The sequence below is a fragment of the Heloderma suspectum genome, chromosome 4 (assembly GCF_057233095.1).
Source record: "Heloderma suspectum isolate Gila_16-S chromosome 4, 16-S_ref, whole genome shotgun sequence".
Taxonomy (NCBI): Eukaryota; Metazoa; Chordata; class Lepidosauria; order Squamata; family Helodermatidae; genus Heloderma; species Heloderma suspectum.
In genome coordinates this window covers 242,539,198-242,559,778 of record NC_139461.1, presented here as the reverse complement: position 1 = coordinate 242,559,778, position 20,581 = coordinate 242,539,198, and the positions used below count along the sequence as shown (strand labels likewise).

Below are 20,581 nucleotides of genomic sequence, written 5' to 3'. Positions count from 1 at the left end.
GTTGTTGATCTCTGTTCAGTCATGACCTTGGCCTTGGATGCTGACCCAATTTCAGCTTTCGCCCTTCCAGACCACTGCAGGAGCTCACATTGATACTTCTGACAGCTCTGAATCCACACATGACTGAATTAAGGGTATGGGCAGTCCTTTTCCATACTGGGACTCCCCAGCAAACACAACTGTTTGAGCTATGGGGAGGAGTCTTGGGAGTAGATTTGGGGGGGAAGTAGTTTTTATACTCCATTCCCTGTCAGTACAATTAGGATGGTAATGACTTTGCATGACAATCTCAGCTGAAACAAAGAGTTGGCAGGAGCATATTCTTTTGAGTCAGTGGTGTATCCTGCAAGCATCAGACATGACTATGGATCGCAACCCCAAGCCTTGGTATTACTGAACTCAAATGTGGAAAAGGCACAAGTTGGGCCTCTAAAGCCATGAGACTTGTACACTTCTCTGGCATGCTGCAAGGGCAGCGTGACCCACATTGCAGAGCTTGGCCTTCAGGGTTGCTCTTGAATAGTTAGGGGATTTAAGAGATGGAATCCCTTATTCCATTTCAGGATTGGCAGTGATGTAACTCCTAGCAGTACATTCTTAGAACCGTCCTAGCACAGGGTTAGGGCAGTTGCACTTGGCCTATAAAAATATTGGGAGCATTAGTTTTTATGTTCTCAAAGCATTACTTCTAGGACCACAGTCCTACCCCTTGGCCTCCCCTCTTACATTACCCTGTGTACACAGCTGTGACTACTGCATAAAAGCAAACTTGTCAATGGTCTTCTTTGGAGGCCCTTCCCTTTCTGAGCATCAAAAGCTATCTGACTAAGCAGGGATGTGGAACCTTAGCCCTCCTTAGATGTTGGAACTACAACTCCCATCATCCATTCCCATTGGCCAGGCCGGCTAGGGCTGATGAGAGCTGGGATCTTCCCAACAAGATCTGGAGGGCCACACTTCCCTACACCCACTCTAACACTTGCTCTAGAAAACGTGTTCTGTGCATTTCTCAAGAGCTGGAATAAGAAATTGCAATGAATAGTCACTACTGACAGTAAATCACAATATGGGATATACATAGGGGAAGATTTGCTAAGCAAGCCAGTTCTCTCTGGCCTTGGACAGATCGGTTCATCTGTTCTTTTGGAGGCGATTGGTTCAGCCAATGTGGAGAAAACTCAAACCACAGTTGTAAACCGAGTTGTCTCCAAGCCTTCCCCTTATTCTGCCTTTACCAATGTAATATGGTTCCAGAACTCAAACTACACAGGGACAGTGTATAGATTTTTTCCTTTTCAAGTTCTCAGGAGCTCCCAAATAGCATTTTTCCTCCCTAAACTTTCCCATGGGTAGCTTGTTCAACCCTGTTTCTAATGGGCCTGCCTTGCCACTCCAACTGGGGGATTAGCAGTTCCTAGTGTGGCACTGGAACAGCTGGGTTGCTGCTACGCTTGCCACTTGTTCAACACTGTTCAGGTAACGGTCAGTGGCGGATGCACAGTCCAACCTGCCCATGATGTTATAGAGTACCTGCATGCTCCCATCCTGCTCCTCAAAAAGCTCAAAACTGACAAGCTAGACTTGGTTGGCACGAGAAATACCTGCAGGAACAAGACCATGTCAGTCTTGGCTCCGAAGAAGCTTCCAAAACAAACACAGGTGAACAAGCAGGAACATTCAGGTGAACAAAAAGACATGAATGCCTGGACAGGGCCCCTGAATGAAAGTCAAGCCTGTGGAGTCCTACTCCTGATTCTCTGGGTCTGTGGACACTTCCATTCATTCTTCTCGCAAGTGACAGAGACCTATATTGGCCTTAAATCTGAGAGAAATGATTCCACTACAAGTATAGATTATCCCTTGAAAGAGAATATGGATAAACTATTCTATAAACTAAACTATAAACCAACATAAAACTATGTCTATGTATATCTGGAGTCTCTAACGTGGTGCCCGTGGACACCTCTTCGCACCCACCATGTTCCCTGCCCCTATTTTGTTCTTCTTTCTCAAAGGAAAGTTCTGCCCTCCAGCGCCATCTTTAGTTGGGTTCAAAAGAGTTCTTGGACAAGTTACTTTTCTTTTAGTATCCCTAGTTTGCCTTCTGGGAAATGAGTGTTTTGTCATCTGCCATGCCCACCATGGCAGCCATTTTATGAATAGGCAAGCCCCCTTCTGTGGTAGCCATTTTTGTGAGAACTGATGACGTTCTCTCAAAATTCCAGATCTGCTTACTGACTCAAGAAAGCTGGGGACACCTGATGTATGTGCTTGCTGAATACTTGGGCCCTGTGCTGGTTGCACTCCTGGTTGACTCTCCCTATTCCCACAGCTCACCACTGAATGTGGGCCACATCATTCATTCACTGGTGTGCAGATAGCTTCAGCATCTGCATGGATGTGGAGATCAGATGCACTGCAAGTATCCTACCTCCTGAGAAGAGTGCCCCCCGCATCTCTGTATGAGTCACTGCTCTGGTATTGCTTCCTTCCAATCAGCTTTCACTGGAGATGAGTAAAGGGGCTGGGAGAAACATACTGAAGGAGGTGGTCCCGAAAGTCCCTAGGTTGTGAAGGGCTTTAAAGGTGAACATCAGCATTCTGAAGTGGCCCTAGAAGCAAACAGAACTAGTACAGTTGAGCCAAATAAGGGGTAGTATTTATTTCATTTCTGTATCGCCCAATAGCCAAAACTCTCTGGGAGGTTCACAAAAAATTAAAAACACAAAATACAACATAAAAGGTAATATGTTTCCTGTAGCTCATCCCTGTCAAGAGATAGGGTTCTTTCTACACTAGCTATAGCTTCCAAATTATTGTTAAAGGCAGCCTCAAACAAAGCACACTGCTCTTAAGTCAATGCAATGAAGTTACCAAAGAAGAGATGAATAAGGCCAGATCTCTAACAGAGAGGAGCAGACATAGCCAGTTCACCAGCCTAAGCCTGTGAAAGGCACCCATGGCTGCTGTCATCACCTAAGAATCCACATAACAAACATCTATTGATAATGTTAGTTGCAGGGTAGGGTGAAGGACAGCAGCATTAATATGCATTTCCCCTCCTACTTTTTCTACTCTAAGGATCTCCCACATAAGCAATTTGATGCGCAAAGACAAAGTAAATTGGAAGAGACAAGCAATTAATGAAGAAGGAAAAGGCGATTAACTTAAACAGCCATAAGAGAAGTATTGGCTACTAGCTTGGAAAATCCCAAGTGAAAAGACAGATTTCTGCTGCAGTCCTATCCACATTTACCTGAACGCATTGAATTCAACTGGCCTTACTTCTGAGTAGACATCTATAGGGTTGCACTGTTGGTGCAATCCTAAACATGCTTACTAGCAAACTTACTTCAGAGCATGGCAATTCTGACTGGAAGTTGCCACTGCCATCTCTGGAACAGCCATTCCATATGTGATGAAAACTCCAGGCCTGCCTGATCAAACCATGTTTTGTGCATTTTTATTACACACCGGAACAATTTGGGAGCTGGTAGGACTGCACCACCCACCATTTCTGTAGGAAAAAGCTGAACCATGCTGGATACTTGCATGACCAAAGGCAGCCTTCCCCAACCTGATGCCCTCCAGATGTTTGGCTACCCATGCTGGCTGGGATAGGAATTATGGGAGTTACAGTCCAACATATCTGGAGGGCATCAGGTTGCTCAAACATTCTAAATTTGCTTATTTGTTATGATTCCTATCCCATCTTTCTATAAAATCTCCAAGATGGTTTACAATCTGAGTAAAAATACAAACACTATAATAAAAATAAGAGAGACAATATCAAATAACATCAATGAAAGCAGTCTAAAAACAAAGTCACCTAGTTTTCATCCCACACATGCGAACTCTAGATGCCTACTTGGGTGCCAATCATTCCCACTGATGCTATTTGGCTCTAACAGCATCTGCAGCCGCTAAAAGGGCTCACAGAGGATTCTGGAACGAACACACACACCTATCTCAGTGACATTCCAAACATTAACTACAGGGCGCTGCCCAACTGGGTACAAAGACTTCATTCCCTCTCCACACAGGGTTGTGGGCATGGCTACCGGTCAGGATGGCTATGCATTACCTCCAGTATCAGAGGCTATATGCTTCTTTATACCAGCTACTGAGGAACATGAGCAGGAGGGTTCTTACTGTCTTTATGTCTTGTTTGTGGGTTTCCCATTGGCATCTGGTGACAAAATGCTGAACTACATAGGCCTTTGGTTTGATCCAGAAGGGCTCTTCTTATGTTATGCATTCTTCACCTTTTTCTGCATGCTCCATCTTCACTAGTGTTTTCCACTTACCCATTTGGTCTAATTTTACAGCTAATCTGCCACTAGGAAGCATTTCCAAAATATATTAATTATGCCTATTTTCAACCAGGCAATGGAGAAAATTTGAGCATACTCAAAGTAAGAGGACAGGAGTACTTTGCAGATATGGCTAAAGACTGGGGTCCATGTTTAAATTTGCTATGAGAGTTTGCCATATGGACATACAGAATTGCCATTATTGTTAATGTATTTTAATATATGGCCTGCCTTATCCCGAAAGGCTAAGTGGATAAATGACATTTCCGTATCTTATGGACCTTGCAAAGGAAATTGTTGTTACAATTCTATAGAAGGGGAACTGAGGTTAGTAAAACTGATCCAAATAAATCAATCTGGGGCTAAGCTGGAATTTGAGCCCAGATTGCCCCAAGCCCAAATCAGCACTCCATTTACTGGGATTCAAATGGTGTAGATGCATAGAAAAATTCTAGACATGCTTTTTTTATCTGCAAGAATGAAGGGTGGTTAAAAAATAAAATAAAATAATAGCATGTCTGTAGTATGAGTGTATAGGAGCTTATTGCAAAGATGAAATTGATTTAGCAACCTGCAGCACAGGAAGGGCTAGGTGCTACCTGAAGTAATATTGAACAGATCAAGTTGCATCAAAGAGGATCAAAAGTTCCCAGTAAAATGTTACAAGATGCATAAAGACAGAATGTCATAAATACTTCAAATAAAGAAAAATAAATAATGAGTACTAGAATTAGAGCAGATGTGGCTATAATGCCCATCCAAACTCATCCACCCGTACTGGGGATCTCCCATTTCATTTATTATCCACATCACAGAAAGGAGCAGTTACTTGTGGGCCATATAACCAGCACAACAGCAGCTGCGCTTTCAGGATCTGCTTTGCAGAGGTAACCGCTTAGGCTGATTTAAATACGATGTTGTAAAACAACAACAAACACCTAGGCAGAACCTCATGCACCCAGCTGTGCACACAGAACTAATAGCCAGCAGCCATTCCATCAAGGTACAAAAGAACAGGAGAGAAGGGCAGCAGGGCTATTCCACTGCCTCTGCTGAGAGTCCAGCTGCCTTTGGATCTCCTCAACTGACACTTGACTAGCAGCCATTCCTTCAGGCTACTTGAACTTTTTCCATCCCAGCTGGTCATTGTAAGCACGGTAGCCTAAAGAAAGAAGCTTGCTTTTTTCCTCCTCCCTCCCCATTCCTTTTCCTTGTGTGTCATGTGAGTTCTACGGTAAGCCTGAGTAGTACTGTCTTACTCCTGATATTTGTAAGCTGCTCTGAGAGCCTTTCTGGCTAAGAGTGGGGTAAAAAATGCTTTAAATAAATGAACAAGCCAGGGGTCCATGGCCTCAATGGGCATGGTGCTGGTGTCTTATGCACTCATGGGAGCTGAGGGCTTGGTTTAAATGACTCAGGCTGCAGGCAACGCCACACACGTATGCTCTTCATGCCTGCCTGGTGTTGCATTTAAATTGGGCCTCAGTTTCCCCTTCCTTCCTTCCTCTAGAACAGCTGGTTTAAAAGTCTGATGGAGGTTTAACTAATGAAGGTTAATCTGATGAATTTAGGCCCATTAGGGAGCTCCAGACTAGTTTTGGACTTAAATTTCCACACTCCAATCTTGCTTTAATTAAAGAACCGAATGTGCACACTTCTAATTTGTTGTAGCCTTGATTGTTGTTTTAATAAATAAGATTGAGAGGTTGTGTTAACTAACGTTATAAGGCGTGGCAGGTTAGACAGCTGCCCTTTTTACGAGGGCTCTTTATCTTTTGTTACTATTTCTACTGAACAAAGAAGGAGAGAGAGAGCTCTGTGATAGCAGCTGGTAGCATTCTCTGTCTATCTTTTTATGGGTGTCTGCTCAACCTGCTATGAGACAGGATGCTTAAGAATAGATTATGATCTCACTCAAGTTTGAGTGCACAGCTCCCCATTTGCCAACATGGCAAGTGCTCAACAGTGTTTGGGCTGGTGGTTATGATGAGTACATTCTCATTTTTCTCTGGTTCAAGCACTGGAGGCAAACTCAATGGTGCTAGGAGTGGTAAAGTGAGACTTACTGACCTCTTTTTCCGAGATGCTTGTGCATTTTGTAGACAAAATGAAATCCCACTTCTCTGGCACTGCTTGGCTGCAGGAACATCTCATTGGTGTGCACAGTGTCAGGACACTTTGAGGGAAGATGGAGCTATGAGTTTCGCATAGCTGTGGTATCTATCCCGTGCTGAAAAGGCATCCCTGATCTTGAACAGCATTGTTCGCTTCCTCTGCTCCATAAGCAGGAATCCTGCAGGTTTGCTTCCATTACTACTTCTTTAAAACCACTGTAGTGAATTGTTGAAATCAAATCAAAACTAAACTAAACACAAAACACTTTGCAGAGAAACAAGCACAAAGAACTGTGTAAGTATGCAAAGCAGCCTATTTTTTATTTATTTTTTTGACAAAGGCAGCAAGAAAAAAGGATAAGGCAGGCCAGTTTGGCCAATGAATAAATTAGACACATCACATAGGTATATTACTGTGAGACAGCACTTCGGCATGGTAGGTCTAAATGAACCATGGGCTTACAATAAGAAAATAACACAGAATCACATAGCTTAGATAACTTTCGGATAGGCAGCCTAGAAGAGGTACATTTTTAGGTCTGTTTGAACACCTGCACTATGGGGCCCAAGCGTAATTAATTCAGAAGAGTTCCAGAACCGTGGAGCCACCACCAGGAAGGCCCTGTCTCTTGTGCCCATCAGCCTAATGGATCTTACTGTCAAGTATATAATTATGACCTCGAACACTGATCTTAAAGTCTCGGCAAGGTCATATGGATGAAGGCGGCCTTTACACAATCTGGTGCCAAGCCATTTAGGGCTTTCAAGGGGCTGAGTGCAGCATATCTTCCTAGACATGGTAAAATAGCAACAGCAACACATTCTCAAGATCACTTGGCCACATGAAAACTGCAGGGAAAAGTCTTGCGTTGTGGCATAAGGGGCTGGTGAAACTATTTGCAAATAGAAACAGTTGTCTGCTGAGGAGTGCTCAAGGTGGTGGAAGAATTCCCACCTTTTACCGTTAGCAGTCGGGAGGTGGCAGGGGACACCTCAATCAGGACTGTGCAAGTCTGTGATTGCTGACAGGCTAGGATCCTCTGCTGATGAGAGCAGCCTTTGTCAGAGGCAACTAACCAGTCAGCAACCAGAGGCTTGCATACTGCTGACCAAAGCACCTCTTGCCTCTACCACCACCTCTTGCCTGCTGATGGCAATGGTGGGATCTCCTCCTTTGAGTGGTTCCTACTAGTCAACCCCTTCACTGGCTACACTGTGGTGACTTTCCCACATCAACAACAGCTGAGTGGGTGAATTGGTCCTTAGAGCAGCTTCCACCAAGCCTTCTTCCCCCGCTGGCCATGAGCTGGGTGTGCTGCTGCAGTGCTGGAGCCTGTCTAAGAGGGGCAGTCGTTATTACCACACTCAGCACAAGCAGCAGCAAGAATCTTGCATGTGCAATTCAAAGGGCAGGTTTGCATGTTTGTTTTTTAACAGGGAAATCTCACCATGAGACGAGAAATTTCTGTAACAAGCACGACATGCAACAAAATGTTGCAGTGTACCCTCCTCACCTCCTAACAGGAGAATTCATGTTCAAGCTTCCAGCCAGCTAGTATGCCTCCTCCAGATACTACAAGCTGTAAAGGGCTCAAGCAGGCCATTCCACTCCCCCTTTCAACTCCCCATTTTTCTTTTCCAACCCACACTCAATATGATGTCACTGTTGAAGGCCACTAAGCATGCTCAGATTTCATTAGGCTGTTTCTGCGGGGTAGGCGTGGGATTGTCCCCTTGGGTGTGTGTTTTTAATTGTGCTTCTTCAAAACATTGGGGTTCTCCTAAGCATGCTGACATTTCTTTCTTGTTTCTCAGAATCCAATTCTGTCGCCGCACATCATGTGTGTTTGCTAAGCCATGTCGATGAATTTCACATGCGATAGAACCGTAGTTCAGCTGTTCGTTCTCCATATTTGCTCTTTGTCTAATGCCATTGAGGGTGTCTTGCCCAAGGGCCCCGAAAACCTGGAACCAGCATGGGTAGTAGTAACATTTTTGAGAGAGATTGTTTGCTTGAACAAGACCTTTGCTACGACAGGCACTATAGTTGTATCCAGACGCCCATTCTTGGATTAATATATACATTTCACTTGCTACTTTGAAGAGACAGCTGCATGCAGAAAGCTAACAGCACTTACAGGAAGCTCTGTGGAATCACACCAGCAGAGCATCTGCTCCTTAAAACAAATGCCTTCCGCCAAATAATTTTCTTCAGCGCTGTTCGAGTGCAATAAAACATAACACTAATTCTGTGCAATAGCAATACTATTAAATTCCATCTGGACACATCAGCCCGGTTTCGGGCCATAAAAAATTAGATAACTATCCATAACCAAAGCGAATGAGTTTTTAATGCTCCATGCATTGCAGACAAACCCCTAATGGAAATGGATGTCTAGCTTTTATTTGCATTTAACATGCATCTGTAATGTTGTTATTATTTATTCAAGTGGCTTATGCTAACTTTGGCAGAGAGGTGCTCCCAAGTGCATATGGTTAATGAAGGCTGTGTTGCAAAGAGCATCAGTAATTAAAACTGAAAATGCAACAGCTCACACGCTTATGCATTCAGGGTTTGGTACACCAGGGGCCTGTTTCAAATGCATGTTAAGGACAGTATGCAGGAGGCTGAAGTGAACTGGGCAAGATCAGAGCATTCAGTGACATTCACATACAATCTCACTTCTAGCAGGCCTACCAATAGGAATCAGCAACGGGCAGCCCAGGGGCCAAATTTGTCCCTTTGGGTGCCACCAGTCCCGTCCCCCCCCAGGAGCTAGCCTGGAGGTAAGAAAAAAAAGATTGCAGGGGAGATACCTGTGGGGCTGCAATTCGCAGGATACAGGCTCATCCTGACCACCACCATCTCATCCCGTCCTCAAAATGTCCTTTTTGTAAAAACTACTTCTTGGCCGGGGCTTTACAGTAACAACCCTACGAGGCAGGACCAGGCCTGTCCCGCCCACCCCCCGGCCCACCGCAGGGGCGGGAAAGGGTCTGGGACTAAGGCGAACTGTGGCTCCCTTGCCCAAAGTCAACTAACGAGGTCAACGTGGCGGAAGTGGCACAGCCCAGTCCTCGTACAGGCCCCGCAGATGCCTGCGTGTTTACTGCGCTGGGCGGGGCGGGTCGACGACTCGCGAGCCCAAATTCCACTGGCTCGGAGTTGGGCTCCTGAAAAGCGCCATCTGCCCCGCCCTCTGCAGACTGCTACACAAACGGTGCGCTCGGGAGAGCGCCCTCCGCGAGCGCCTCGTGCTTGGCCGCCGCAGCCTCTCGGCGGCGTGACCCGGCCCACCCGGACGCGCGCCCCACGGGCGCTCGCCCGCCCTTTCTCCCGCCGCTTCGGCATAATAGCGACGGCCCGGCGCCTGACAGTTCCGCTCCAGAATTGGCTGCATTGGCTCGCTCGCTAGTTGTTGCGTTTGCCCGGAGAGGTGGGGGGCAAGTCCCGCTCGAAGAAGGTAAGGGAGCCACCAAGCCCCCGCGGACGACTTACCGGGGTAACTTTGGCAGGCCTTCCTCCGCCGGCCTTCGAATGCCTCCGGCAAAAAAAAAGAGCGCGCGAGGCGGGGGACGGATACACGCTCACGTCTTTCTGCGGAGCCCCAGTCAGCGCGTCGCGCTGCCAAGGGAAAAAGTCAAACCAAGCCTGCTGCGCTTTTCTAGAAATAGGAGAACGAAGAGTCCTTGTGTAACACTTTAAACGAGTCCCCACTTTCTGTGACAAATGCGTTAGTCTTTCACGTGTACCTATTATGTTTGCTGCATGGGATTAACACGGGTAGACCTCTGAGGTTTTCATCTAGAAATGTAAAGTGACCTGTATTCGCAAGCCCGGTTGCCTATGGGTGGGCAGAAAGATCTCCAGATGTTTGGGACTTCAGCTTCCAGAAGCCTGTGCCAGTACTGCCAATGGGCAGGAATGCTGGGAGTTGAAGTCCAAAACATCTGGAGATCGACACTCTGATCATCCCTGGCCTATATAGTCATTATTCACCTGTAATTATATGCTAGTAAAGGTGTTGCTTGAGCATGTATATATGCATCCACTAGTTTTTATTTCCCCAGCATCCATTTTCTAAAGGCTAATGCTTTCTTGACTATTAATCGTTGTCACTCCATGACTTACAGGAAAGTTGGCACATTCGTTTGGCAGGGTTGCCACCCCGGTTGTCATTGTCAAGGCATTTGTGACTTCTAATAGCTGTGTGTTGAGCAGAGAGAGAGGGTCAATGGGGGCAGCTGTCCGTAGCATGAGGAAGCTTCACCAGTTGAATTTCTGCCCGCCATGCAGGTGTTAAAGTCGCTGAAGCCCAATCAGAAAAAAAGGTGGTATATCTATTCTGGAGGACAAGTGTAAAGGAATGTTGCAGGCTGTCTCCAGCATCTGATTATGTCTTTCTTTCTAAGGTGTATTCCGAACATACATCCCTGAATTCCTATTGAAATCTTATACTTAGAACTCCTTGAGTGACCATTGATGGGACCTCTGATAACAGCCCTGAGCCTATATACATGATAATTTGACCCATGCTCACTCGTCCACTAAACTGGAAGTGTGGAAAGCAGAAAAAGAAGCCCAGAGCTATCTTTTTGCATGAGGAGGGACTGTAGCTGGTTGCTACAGCACATGCTTTGCATTCAGGATTTAGTCCCTGGCTTCTCGGGTTAAAACATCAGGTAGCAAATGATGTAAAAGAGACCCTGGGGAGCCACTGCCAGTTAGAGTGGAGATGGTACTGGGCTGGATTGACAAACCTGGTACAAGGCAGCTTCCTTTGTGTTCCTAGACACTGCCACATTTTGGCACTGTCAGAATGTGTCTCCTGCTGTGTGTGATATGCACTGGTCCTGCACATTTTGCTGCCTTAACGTAGACAGGTAAGACAAGCAGGGGACCAGTGCAGGGTGGAGTGATCAGTGCATGAGGGCTGCAAGGAACGATATACACTGGATGCATATTCTTCCCCATTCAAAACCACCATGTGGACATGCAAAGCTGTGAAACTCATGGTCATAGAGCAATAGAGACTCCAGATGCCTGTGGAGGTTGTAGGGAAGTTCTTAACAAAGCAAAACCAGGAAATAAGTAAAAAATAAATCCAAAATCCAAAAAAGCCAAAAATGGAAATTCCCATTGGAATTAAATGGGGTGACCCAAAATAGCTTGTTTATTTCCACCACACCAAAACACTTGGGTGCGGGGGTGTTTCTATGATTAAGAGTGTTCAGGTTGCAGGGGCTATGAAAGAAAACTGTCCAGATATCTTATGATAAATGACAAACAATAACAGAATGTACTTTTTGAGAAGATACCTGTTACCCAGAAAGTCCTAGTTAAAACATCTGACTCTCATGCGGACTTGTTGTCAAGTCTGTGGAAGTGTTTGGTTATAATCCCAAGCGTATTTTAAATGAATGGAACATACTCCCATGAAAACATGTTTAAGTTTGGACCTTACTAGATCTCAGTTTTCTGATAATAATTCCTAACTTTGAAGGCAATGCTTTGAAACCGGAGGCACCAATCTGCTGCATAATGCATACTTTGAGAGTGTAATGATGTAGGTAACATTTCATCAAAGGGAAAAATAAAACATAAGGATGTTTTATCTTAAGACCAAAGCCTATCTAGTCTAGCACCCTGTTTCCAACAGCAGGTGATTAATCCATCCCTTATTGTTTGTCCCCAACGTCCCATATGCAAGAAGTATTTACTGCTTCTGAACTTAAGAGGTTCCATTTGAGCTCGTATATAGACTGGGCTTGTGATACCTAAAGAGAGTAACAGTTTGCAAAAGAGAGACAAAAATTGCCAAATGAGATTGCCCCAGTATTAATAGGAATGGCATTCTTGATATAATAACAATGTCTTATGCCAACTTTAAAATGCTAAGGAAAAAAAGCCTTTAACAAAAAACATTGCCAGGAAAATGTATCTCTTCCCCATTTTAACAACACAGGGAAAGGCAAGAATCACTTTTCTGGAGATATACAATCAGTGAGATCAGAGAATAATTTTCGGTTGCTGAAATCGTTAATATTTGCTTTAACCTATAGAATGAAACACAGAATATCTTAAGTGACAGTAAGGACCTATCAATATGAAAACAACTAACAACATTCACTTTCTGATTTTCAGTTTCAAAAGTGCAGGATTAAAATTCTCTTGAATTGTCTGGTTGAGGATGTGGGTTCATGCTTGTGGCTTCACAGCCTTGCCCCATCTCGGCGGATTCCTTGGCTGGTTCTTTACCCGGAAAGAAGTGCCCACGTGGTTTGAAAGTCTGAAGAAACCATCATGGTGTCCACCAAATAAAATGTTCCCAGTTGCTTGGACTACACTATATACAAGCATGGGGTAAGGCTTCCTGGATACCTTCTTCTTCCTCATCTAAGGCTGCAATCCTTTCTTGGAAGCAAGCCCAACTGAACTCAGCAGAACTTACATCCAAAAAAGTATACATAGAGTCAGACTAAGACCTACTGAGCTTTCTGTAGTAACTACTTGGCTGCTTTGGTGCACATGATGAAATTATTCTTGACGCAGTTATTCTCCATTCTTGCACTTCATGTTGGGAATCACTGTCCTAGAAATCCCTTCTGCAGTAACAAGTTGCCGCATTTGATGAGGATGCTCCAGCCAACTGTCTCTGTCCAAGAGGACAGAGGCAGCTACACTAAGGGTGCAATCCTATGCCCTTACTGGCTGGGAAATGCTGGGAGTTTTAGGACTTTTTTCTTTTTAAACTAACATAGGATAGCGCCCTAAATCTCAGAACTATCTGCAGTGTCCCTTAAATGCAGGTTCTTGGGATGCTCAGAACTACTGCTAGATCAGCCTCCCCCAACCTGATGCCCCTGAGTTGTTGTTGGACTTCAACTTCCATCAGCCCCAGCCAGCATGGCCAATGGTTAGGAATGCTGGGATTTGTAGTCCAAAACATCTGAGGGGTACCAAGTTGGGGAAGGTTGTGCTAGATCATCCAATGATAAGTAAATCTGATAAAACACTAAACTAGCTCTGGGGTATAATACAAATTCTGACAATATCTGTAAGCCGGAGGTTTATAAGTCCTAGTGCAACTGGACCCATAGGTTTGTTCATTGCATTGGATTGCATTACGCCTAAGTTTGAGATTTCTCCTGACAGCTACAAAGGTGCATAAGCTTTCTGAGCTGTATTTAACTGTAGTAAAGCTTATCCTGGAAGATCTGTTCAAAGAGAATATTATCCTGTTAAACCAAGGCAGATAATGTGAAACCCAAAAGCAAAGTACTGACCCATTTCCTTTTCTGCAGCTATGCTTCCTATTTGGTGTGGAAGGACCTTGATGGCTTCAACAGCAGAGCGGTTGTGCCACTGGGCCTCTATGGTGCTCAGCTTGCCCTGAACTGGGCATGGACTCCTATATTCTTCGGAGCTCATAAACTAAAGCTGGTAACGTTCCCCTTTCATTTGCAGTACCTTTATATTGCCTGTATTTCAGTTAGTTATTTGAGACCTCTAGGCAGGCTGTCTAAGAATCTGCTGAGCTGTGATTGTGCAAACGCTTGAAAATTCTAGCATTCATCTTTGTTTATTGAAATGCACACCTTTTCTGGGCTTCAGAATATGCTGGCAGTTTCTGCTAAGAAGTTTGTTTTAAATTCAGGGAGATCCAGAAAGACACTTTCAGCTGTTAAGAACTGGGACCACTTCATTCATGATGACGGGTGTTGCTAGGCACTTAAAAGATTCAGAGGCCAGGCCCATAGGATATAAATCTGTATATGCTAATGTATATCTATATATGCAAATTTAGAAATAATTACTAGGATTTATTTGAATTTCATAGAAACCAAAGCCAGCCAATTGATTTGTCATCCAAGTAATCTCAAATAAATTCTTCAATTAATTTGTACCTACCCCAGATCATCCCAATCCTTCATTCCTCCCTGCCCCTGCTAAGCTAACTGTCATGCAGGTTTGGGGTGGGCTGGTGGGTGGGTGTTACAGCATGTCAGGAAGGGGGAATTTACCTTTCCCTTGCTAGCTGCAATCCTCCTTGAAAACTGTCCCTTGTATGGCAATTAAGCTAGTAAAAACCCTTCCATTGGCACCAATGGGTACTCAGCGCTCTGAGAAATAGTTCTGGGGCCCTGGGAAATTGATTGGGGGCCATTGCCCCATGGTCCCAGGCCTAGCCATGCCGCTGGTCAAGACACTGTTCTCTGCTCTCTATGATCCCCAGTCCATTCGGCCATAGACCAAAGCATGCAGAGTAAATACATTCATTGAAATGGGCTTAATATATTTCAGTGACAATATTCAAGTTTTTCTGCTCATAGACTATGTGATTCTTTAAAGCGAAGTATTCCAAGATGTCTATAGTAGACATTTCATAACAAGAGCAAGGAGATTTTAGACAAGCTGAGGCAAAAGGCTTGCATTGCTTGTTCCCACTTTGCAACTGGTTCCCGCCAGTTATATCAATCCCTTGCAGTGGTGTTGACTGGTTTTAAACTGCCGTAGCTGGCTTTATGGATAAGGGTGTGAAGTTAGTAGCCTTGTGATCTGGGTGCTCCATTTTCCCCGTCGCAAATGGTGTGCCTGAGATAAACAGCTCTGAGCTCCACCCTTTGACCTAATCAGTGAGCAAAAGCCAGAGCTACAGTGTGAGCTTGCTATTCCTATGTGGCTTATTAAATGGTAAAATCCCCAAGTGTGAATAGGTGAATCTGTAAGAAGGAGTTTGTCAGTTCGTGCATTCAAACTCCTAGTGCTGCACTGGGGACAAAGAGCAGGCGCTCTTGGAATGTTCAGATGGCTAAAGATGGTCAGCCTTCCCCAACTTGGTGCCCTCCAGGTGTGTTGAACTATAACTCCCAGTATCTGGAGGGCACAAGGTTGGGGAAGGCTGGTGTAGTAGTTCAGGGGTGGGCAAAAGGTAGATCTGATGTTCTGGACTTCAACTCCCAGAAGCCCCTGCCACCATGGCCAACTATCAGGAATGCCGAGAGTGGGTCCAAGTCATCTAGACATCTACTTTCTGGCCACCCCTGGCATAGTCTATAGGGAATTGTGGAAGAATGCTGACTTCTCTGGTATACTAGTATTACTGTAAGTACAGATAGAAGTCTCACTGCAGCTTGGTAATATGTTTGGGTTAAAGACTAATAATTCTTCTAATTGTGTTGTGGAAGTGATTGGGATACTGAAAGGATCATGTAACCCAAGCAGGTAGCATGTTGGCTGTTCAGCTCAGGACCCTGAGGTTCAACTGTGTCTCTGAATGAGGACTGTGGCTTCCTTTCATATTATTAGTTTTATGACATAGCAGTCTTGGAAGCCTACCAGAAAGCAGCACATGGGAAGAAATAATACACATTAACTACCTTCAACAAAGATGTGGCTATACTGAGAAGGGGATGTGTGTGTGTGTGCGCGCGTATGTGTAAGGACAGCCACCTGTGTAGCAGGAGTGTTGCTTGCTGTTTTTGCTTCAGCAGTTCATGCTGCCAAAGAGACAAGCTGTTGCTGAAGTTAAAAAGTAGCCTATTCAGGCTTCAGCAGTGGAAATGGCTGTGGGGCAGGGGCGGGGGGATAGCAAGCAATAAGCAAAGCTCTGGTTGTATGCACGGTTCTCTCTTACATACGTATAACCTTCCTTGGATTCTGGCCCTGTGCCGAGAGAGAAGTTAAATGCATATTACTGGGGTGTATATTTTAATACATGACTTCGGTGGGAACTTAGTTTGGTTGGCAGAGTTTGAGGCTACAACTATGTGTTGGCCTCAAAAAGAAACAATTCACTATTTATTAGATCCTGACTCATATAATTTTATGCACCTTTCCTACATTCCCTTTGTGTAAAGTCAGATCAAGAGTTTTTTAGGTTGAGTTCTGGATTCAAATTCTTCTGAAATAGACATCTGATCCAACTCCTGTTCTTAATGGTAGTTGCAGTTCCCTACAGTTCTAAAGTTCAAGTGTATGGGGAGATTCCAGAAAAAATCTTGAAATGTTAGATCACCTGGATCACAATTCTCTCCCACCCCCTCCCCACCATATAGAAATCCTGTAGTGCTTCAGGAAGCAGCCCCAGCAGCCTAGTCCTGTGCTCTCTTGTTGCACTACAGCATCTGGTGAAAGGCTTAGTTGGCCTGTAGTGCCTGAGCAAAGCTGGAACCACTGAGTCAGCAGCCATCTGTACCATTGGTGCTAGCTAAAAATAAGAGCATTGTGTAAATAACTTGGTGCAGGACGAGGCAATGAGAGAAATGAGGTGAGTGGCAAGCTGTGTCAGTGGAGCAGCCAATGGTGCAACTTTTGCATGGGCAAAAAGCTATAGCCTGAAGGGCTTGAAAGAGATATATGGAAGCAAACTGGACAGTCCTGACACCTCTGCCCAGTTGCCATGCTTAGGAAGCCGCTTTCACTCTTCTGATACAAGAAGGGATCTTGGTGTTCATCATCATCATCATTATTGTATATTTCTATTCTATTCTGGGTGGTTTACAAAAGATTAAAGCCTTAAAATACAATATCAAACATTATATACAAAAAAAATTTAAAACAATTAACAATAGAAATCCTAGGACCGGTTAAAACCTTACCATATGTCAAATGCTTGGGAATAGAGGAAATTCTTAACCTGGTGCTGAAAGGATGACAATGTTGATGCCAGGTGGCCATCACTGGGGAGAGCGTTCCACAATCAGGGGGACATCACCGAAAAGGCCCTCTCCCTTGTTGCCATCCTCTGACTCTCCCTTGGAGAAGGCACCTGGATGAGGGCCTCAGATGACAATCGTAGCATAGGGGTAGGTTCATACCAGGAGAAGCACCCCATCAGGTATTTAGACATTTCTGTTTCTCTCTTCCAGGCCCTGATCGACATTGTAGGTCTATATGGGCTAGTGCTGGGCATTTTGTATTCCTGGTACCCTATTAACAAGACCGCAACACTACTGATGCTGCCTTATCTTGCCTGGCTGACCTTGGCTTCTCCTCTCACCTACTGCATCTGGAGAGACAATCCAGAAAAAGGAAAGAAGAAAGAATAAGAAAGGAACTAGTAAAATTGAAGTCATTTGGTGAAACCCTTTGATCCTGAGATCCGGTACTATAAAAGGAAGTTAATTTGATAGACACTAGAACATTTACCACTTGTGCATAGAGAGATGGAGGATCTTTTACAAAATGCAATGGTGCATATTTGTAAGGCTACCATGCAAGACTGAGCTTGAAAACTTCAACTCCTGTCCTCACTCAATGCACAATCCTATACATGCCTACTCAGAAGGAAGTCCCACTGAGTTCAATGGGGCTTGCTCCCAGGTAAGTGGGCATAGGATTGCAGCCTCAGTATCTTAATGAGTTGATGTTTTCGGCTTACAGTTGTATGGTTATGTCCTCAATAAAACTTGGAAATAGCTTTGCTTTGTTCTGTCAATATTTAGAAGGCTACTTCAGAAAAATCTTGGGAATTATTCTGGAGGTGCACAGGGCTCAACATGAGCAGAATCAACTTATATGTGATTTTTAAAAATTGTGCTAACAAGAGATTGTGCTAACGACATGTGAGGTCCACTTCCTTCACTCATTCTTGCTTTTAGGTGCCTTCTCTCTGTTCTCTTTTCCCACTATCAGCATTTAGATTGTAAGCTCCTTGGGCAAGGATCTTTTTGTGTGTGTGTTTCACTCTGTAAAAAACCATGTACATTGACACCATATAAATAAGCAATACATTTTATGTGTAAAGCATGAATACGACCAAACACATGGTTTGTTAACCCATTTTTAAATCAAACACTGGTACATTTGGTGGAACAGGGAATGGCCACAGCTCTAAGTTGAGTGGAGACTCTTTGCCAAAGCTGTGTTTGCCACCATGCTAGAATGTATGAAAAGGGATGCTTGAAATGGAACATAAATTATTTGTTGGGAATATTGCAGCCTTGTATGCAAGTTACAAGAAGGGGGCACTGTTGCATTTAGTTAGTTAATGGATGCACATAGGTAGCCTTAGGATCTCTATAGCCTACAGTGTGGTTCCTCCTTGCTGCTTCTCCCCTTCCTGCTCTCTCGCTCTCTCTCTCTCTCTGCCTTCCTCCATTGCTGGGAGCACATGGCTTGCTCTCTCCCCCTTCTACTGGTGTTGTACAACACAAAGAAATTGACTGAACAAACCCTTTTGAAACTCTACACTGTGCCTGCATTTGTATGTGCAAGAATACTTGTGAGTAAAGCTGTTTCCTTCACTAAAGAAAGGTGTGATCTCCGGGGGGGGGGGGGGGGGGTTCATGTGGGACTGCTAAGTGCTCATACTGTTCTGTGTTTTGTTTTTCTCTTAACAGGAGGCAGCAATACCAAATAATCCCATCATTATTTTCATCCAATGGGCTTTTCATTCTTTCTTTTTACAAACCAGTTGCTACATGGGTCAATAATTTTGCATGTATTCACAATGAAGAGTTGTTTCACAAGCAGAGACGGGCTTTGTTTAAAATAAAGGAATGCAGTTTACTGCTGGAGACAGAAATGAATAACTGCTACATTTGATATTTTAAAAAAGGTGAGGGGGGAATTTGGGGACAGTCATGATTGCTTCTTTGTCCCCATAACCCTTGGTCCAGCAGAGGCTGAGCTAATTAATAGCACAATCCTACGCATGTGTACTCAGAAGTAAGTCCCACTGAGTTCAGTAAGACTTATTTCCAGGTAAGTGTGTATAGCTTGGGTGGTCAACTTCTGGCTCTTCAGATGTTTTGGCCTATAGTTCCTGTTTCCCTCATGATTGGCTATGCTAATTAGGACTAATGGGTTTGCAGGCCAAAACATCAGGCGGGCCACAAGTTGCCCATCCCTGGTGTATAGGGTTGCAGCCTAAGTCAGCACAGCATTTCTTGCACTCCATCTTGACAGTTACAAACTGCAGACTTTGAAGGTTTAACATCATGCCCTAATTCTTCTCCCTTTCCCCTTGTTTGGTTTTAACATCCATCCTGAAGAAGAGTTTTTGAAGAACTGGAAAGCTTGCTCATCGCTTTGTGAATTTTGCTTTGTCACAATAAAGGTATTACCTTACTGTATCTTTTGGATATTTCCTGGTAAGAACTGACTAGCTACCTGTGAGTTTGAAGGTTTATGAAGGTTCACAAAGTGCACAAGTCTTCACAGGGGCACTGATCTAGAATTGCCAGTTAGCTAAAATTTTACATACAGGTGGTAGCTGCATTTGTAGTAGGGATGTATGAAAGTCACATTTTCAAAGGGTGACATTCGCGGTGGGGGGGAGGCGCTCCGTCCTTCCCCCCGAAATTCTCTCCAGTCGGCTCCACTCCACGGCGATTCTGCGGAGCCGCTGGCCGGGGCCACCCGCAGCCGGACATCCAGCCGCTGGGCAGCCTGCAGGGACGCAAATGGCGGCTACCATAGCCGCCGCCATTTGCGTCCCTGTCTTTTGCCATGATAGGCTACGTAAATATTTACGTAATATCACGGCAAAAAAAACAGCGAATGCAAATGGTGGAAGCTACGGCGGCCACCATTTGCGTTCCCTTTTTTTTGGCCATGATAGCCTACGTAAATATTTAGTAGCCTATTACGGCAAAAGAGATGGGCGCAAATGGCGTCGGCTACGCCATTTGCTCCCCTCTCTTTTGCCGTAATAGGCTACGTAAATATTTACATAGGCTATCATGGCCAAAAAAAAAGGGAACGCAAATGGCCGCCGCCGTAGCCGCTGCCATTTGCGTTCCCCATTTTTTGCCGTGATAGGCTACGTAAGTAGTTACGAAGCCTATCACAGCTTCCACAGGGACGCAAATGGTGTCCAGCGTTAGCTGTGATAGGCTACGTAAGTATTTACGTAGCCTATCGCGGCTATAGTGAAGAAGCGAATGGCGGCTGCGGCCACCATTCGCAAAGCAGCGCGAATGGCAGCAGGTAGTTGTCCCATTTCGCGCACCTTTTGCGGGGCGGGGGGGCTTCGTTCTGCCATGGATTTCGAGGGGCTGAATGCACTGGTATTCGGCCTCACCGAGATCCGTGGCGGAATTCTCTGACATCCCTAATTTATAGCACATCACACATGTGTGTGCTCTTAAGCTGTGAATGCCAACACATACACACTGCAGTGCTTCATACAGTCCAGCTCTTAATAT

The 20,581-nt window shown here is 44.7% G+C and overlaps 1 protein-coding gene and 1 long non-coding RNA gene across 16 annotated transcripts in view; one reads left to right on the top strand and one right to left on the bottom strand.

Moving 5' to 3' along the window:
* The window catches only part of LOC146348398 (uncharacterized), a 62,421-nt gene extending 50,802 nt beyond the window's left edge, over positions 1–11,619 (bottom strand). For 9 of the 14 annotated variants that reach the window (XR_014790613.1, XR_014790617.1, XR_014790612.1 and 6 more), the window contains exons 1-2: positions 9,927–11,619; positions 2,432–6,692 (exon numbers count right to left, since the gene is read on the bottom strand). This is a non-coding gene — a long non-coding RNA (uncharacterized LOC146348398). The remainder of the gene's footprint in view (positions 1–2,431; positions 6,693–9,926) is intronic. The other 5 variants (XR_014790625.1, XR_014790621.1, XR_014790624.1 and 2 more) reach the window with 4 other exon arrangements.
* Positions 9,640–19,507, top strand: TSPO2 (translocator protein 2). 2 transcript variants are annotated; one of them, XR_014790611.1, is made up of 5 exons: positions 9,640–9,891; positions 12,573–12,791; positions 13,733–13,871; positions 17,300–17,535; positions 18,773–19,507. XR_014790611.1 is itself a non-coding variant. In XM_084852998.1 (4 exons), exons 2-4 carry the CDS (start codon positions 12,619–12,621, stop codon positions 17,477–17,479), a joined length of 492 nt encoding a protein of 163 aa, XP_084709124.1. In that variant the 5' UTR covers positions 9,640–9,891; positions 12,573–12,618; the 3' UTR covers positions 17,480–19,507. The 2 variants fall into 2 exon arrangements, 1 of the variants encoding a protein (XP_084709124.1); XM_084852998.1 differs by having other exon boundaries at positions 17,300–19,507.
* The last annotated feature ends 1,074 nt before the right edge of the window (positions 19,508–20,581 follow it).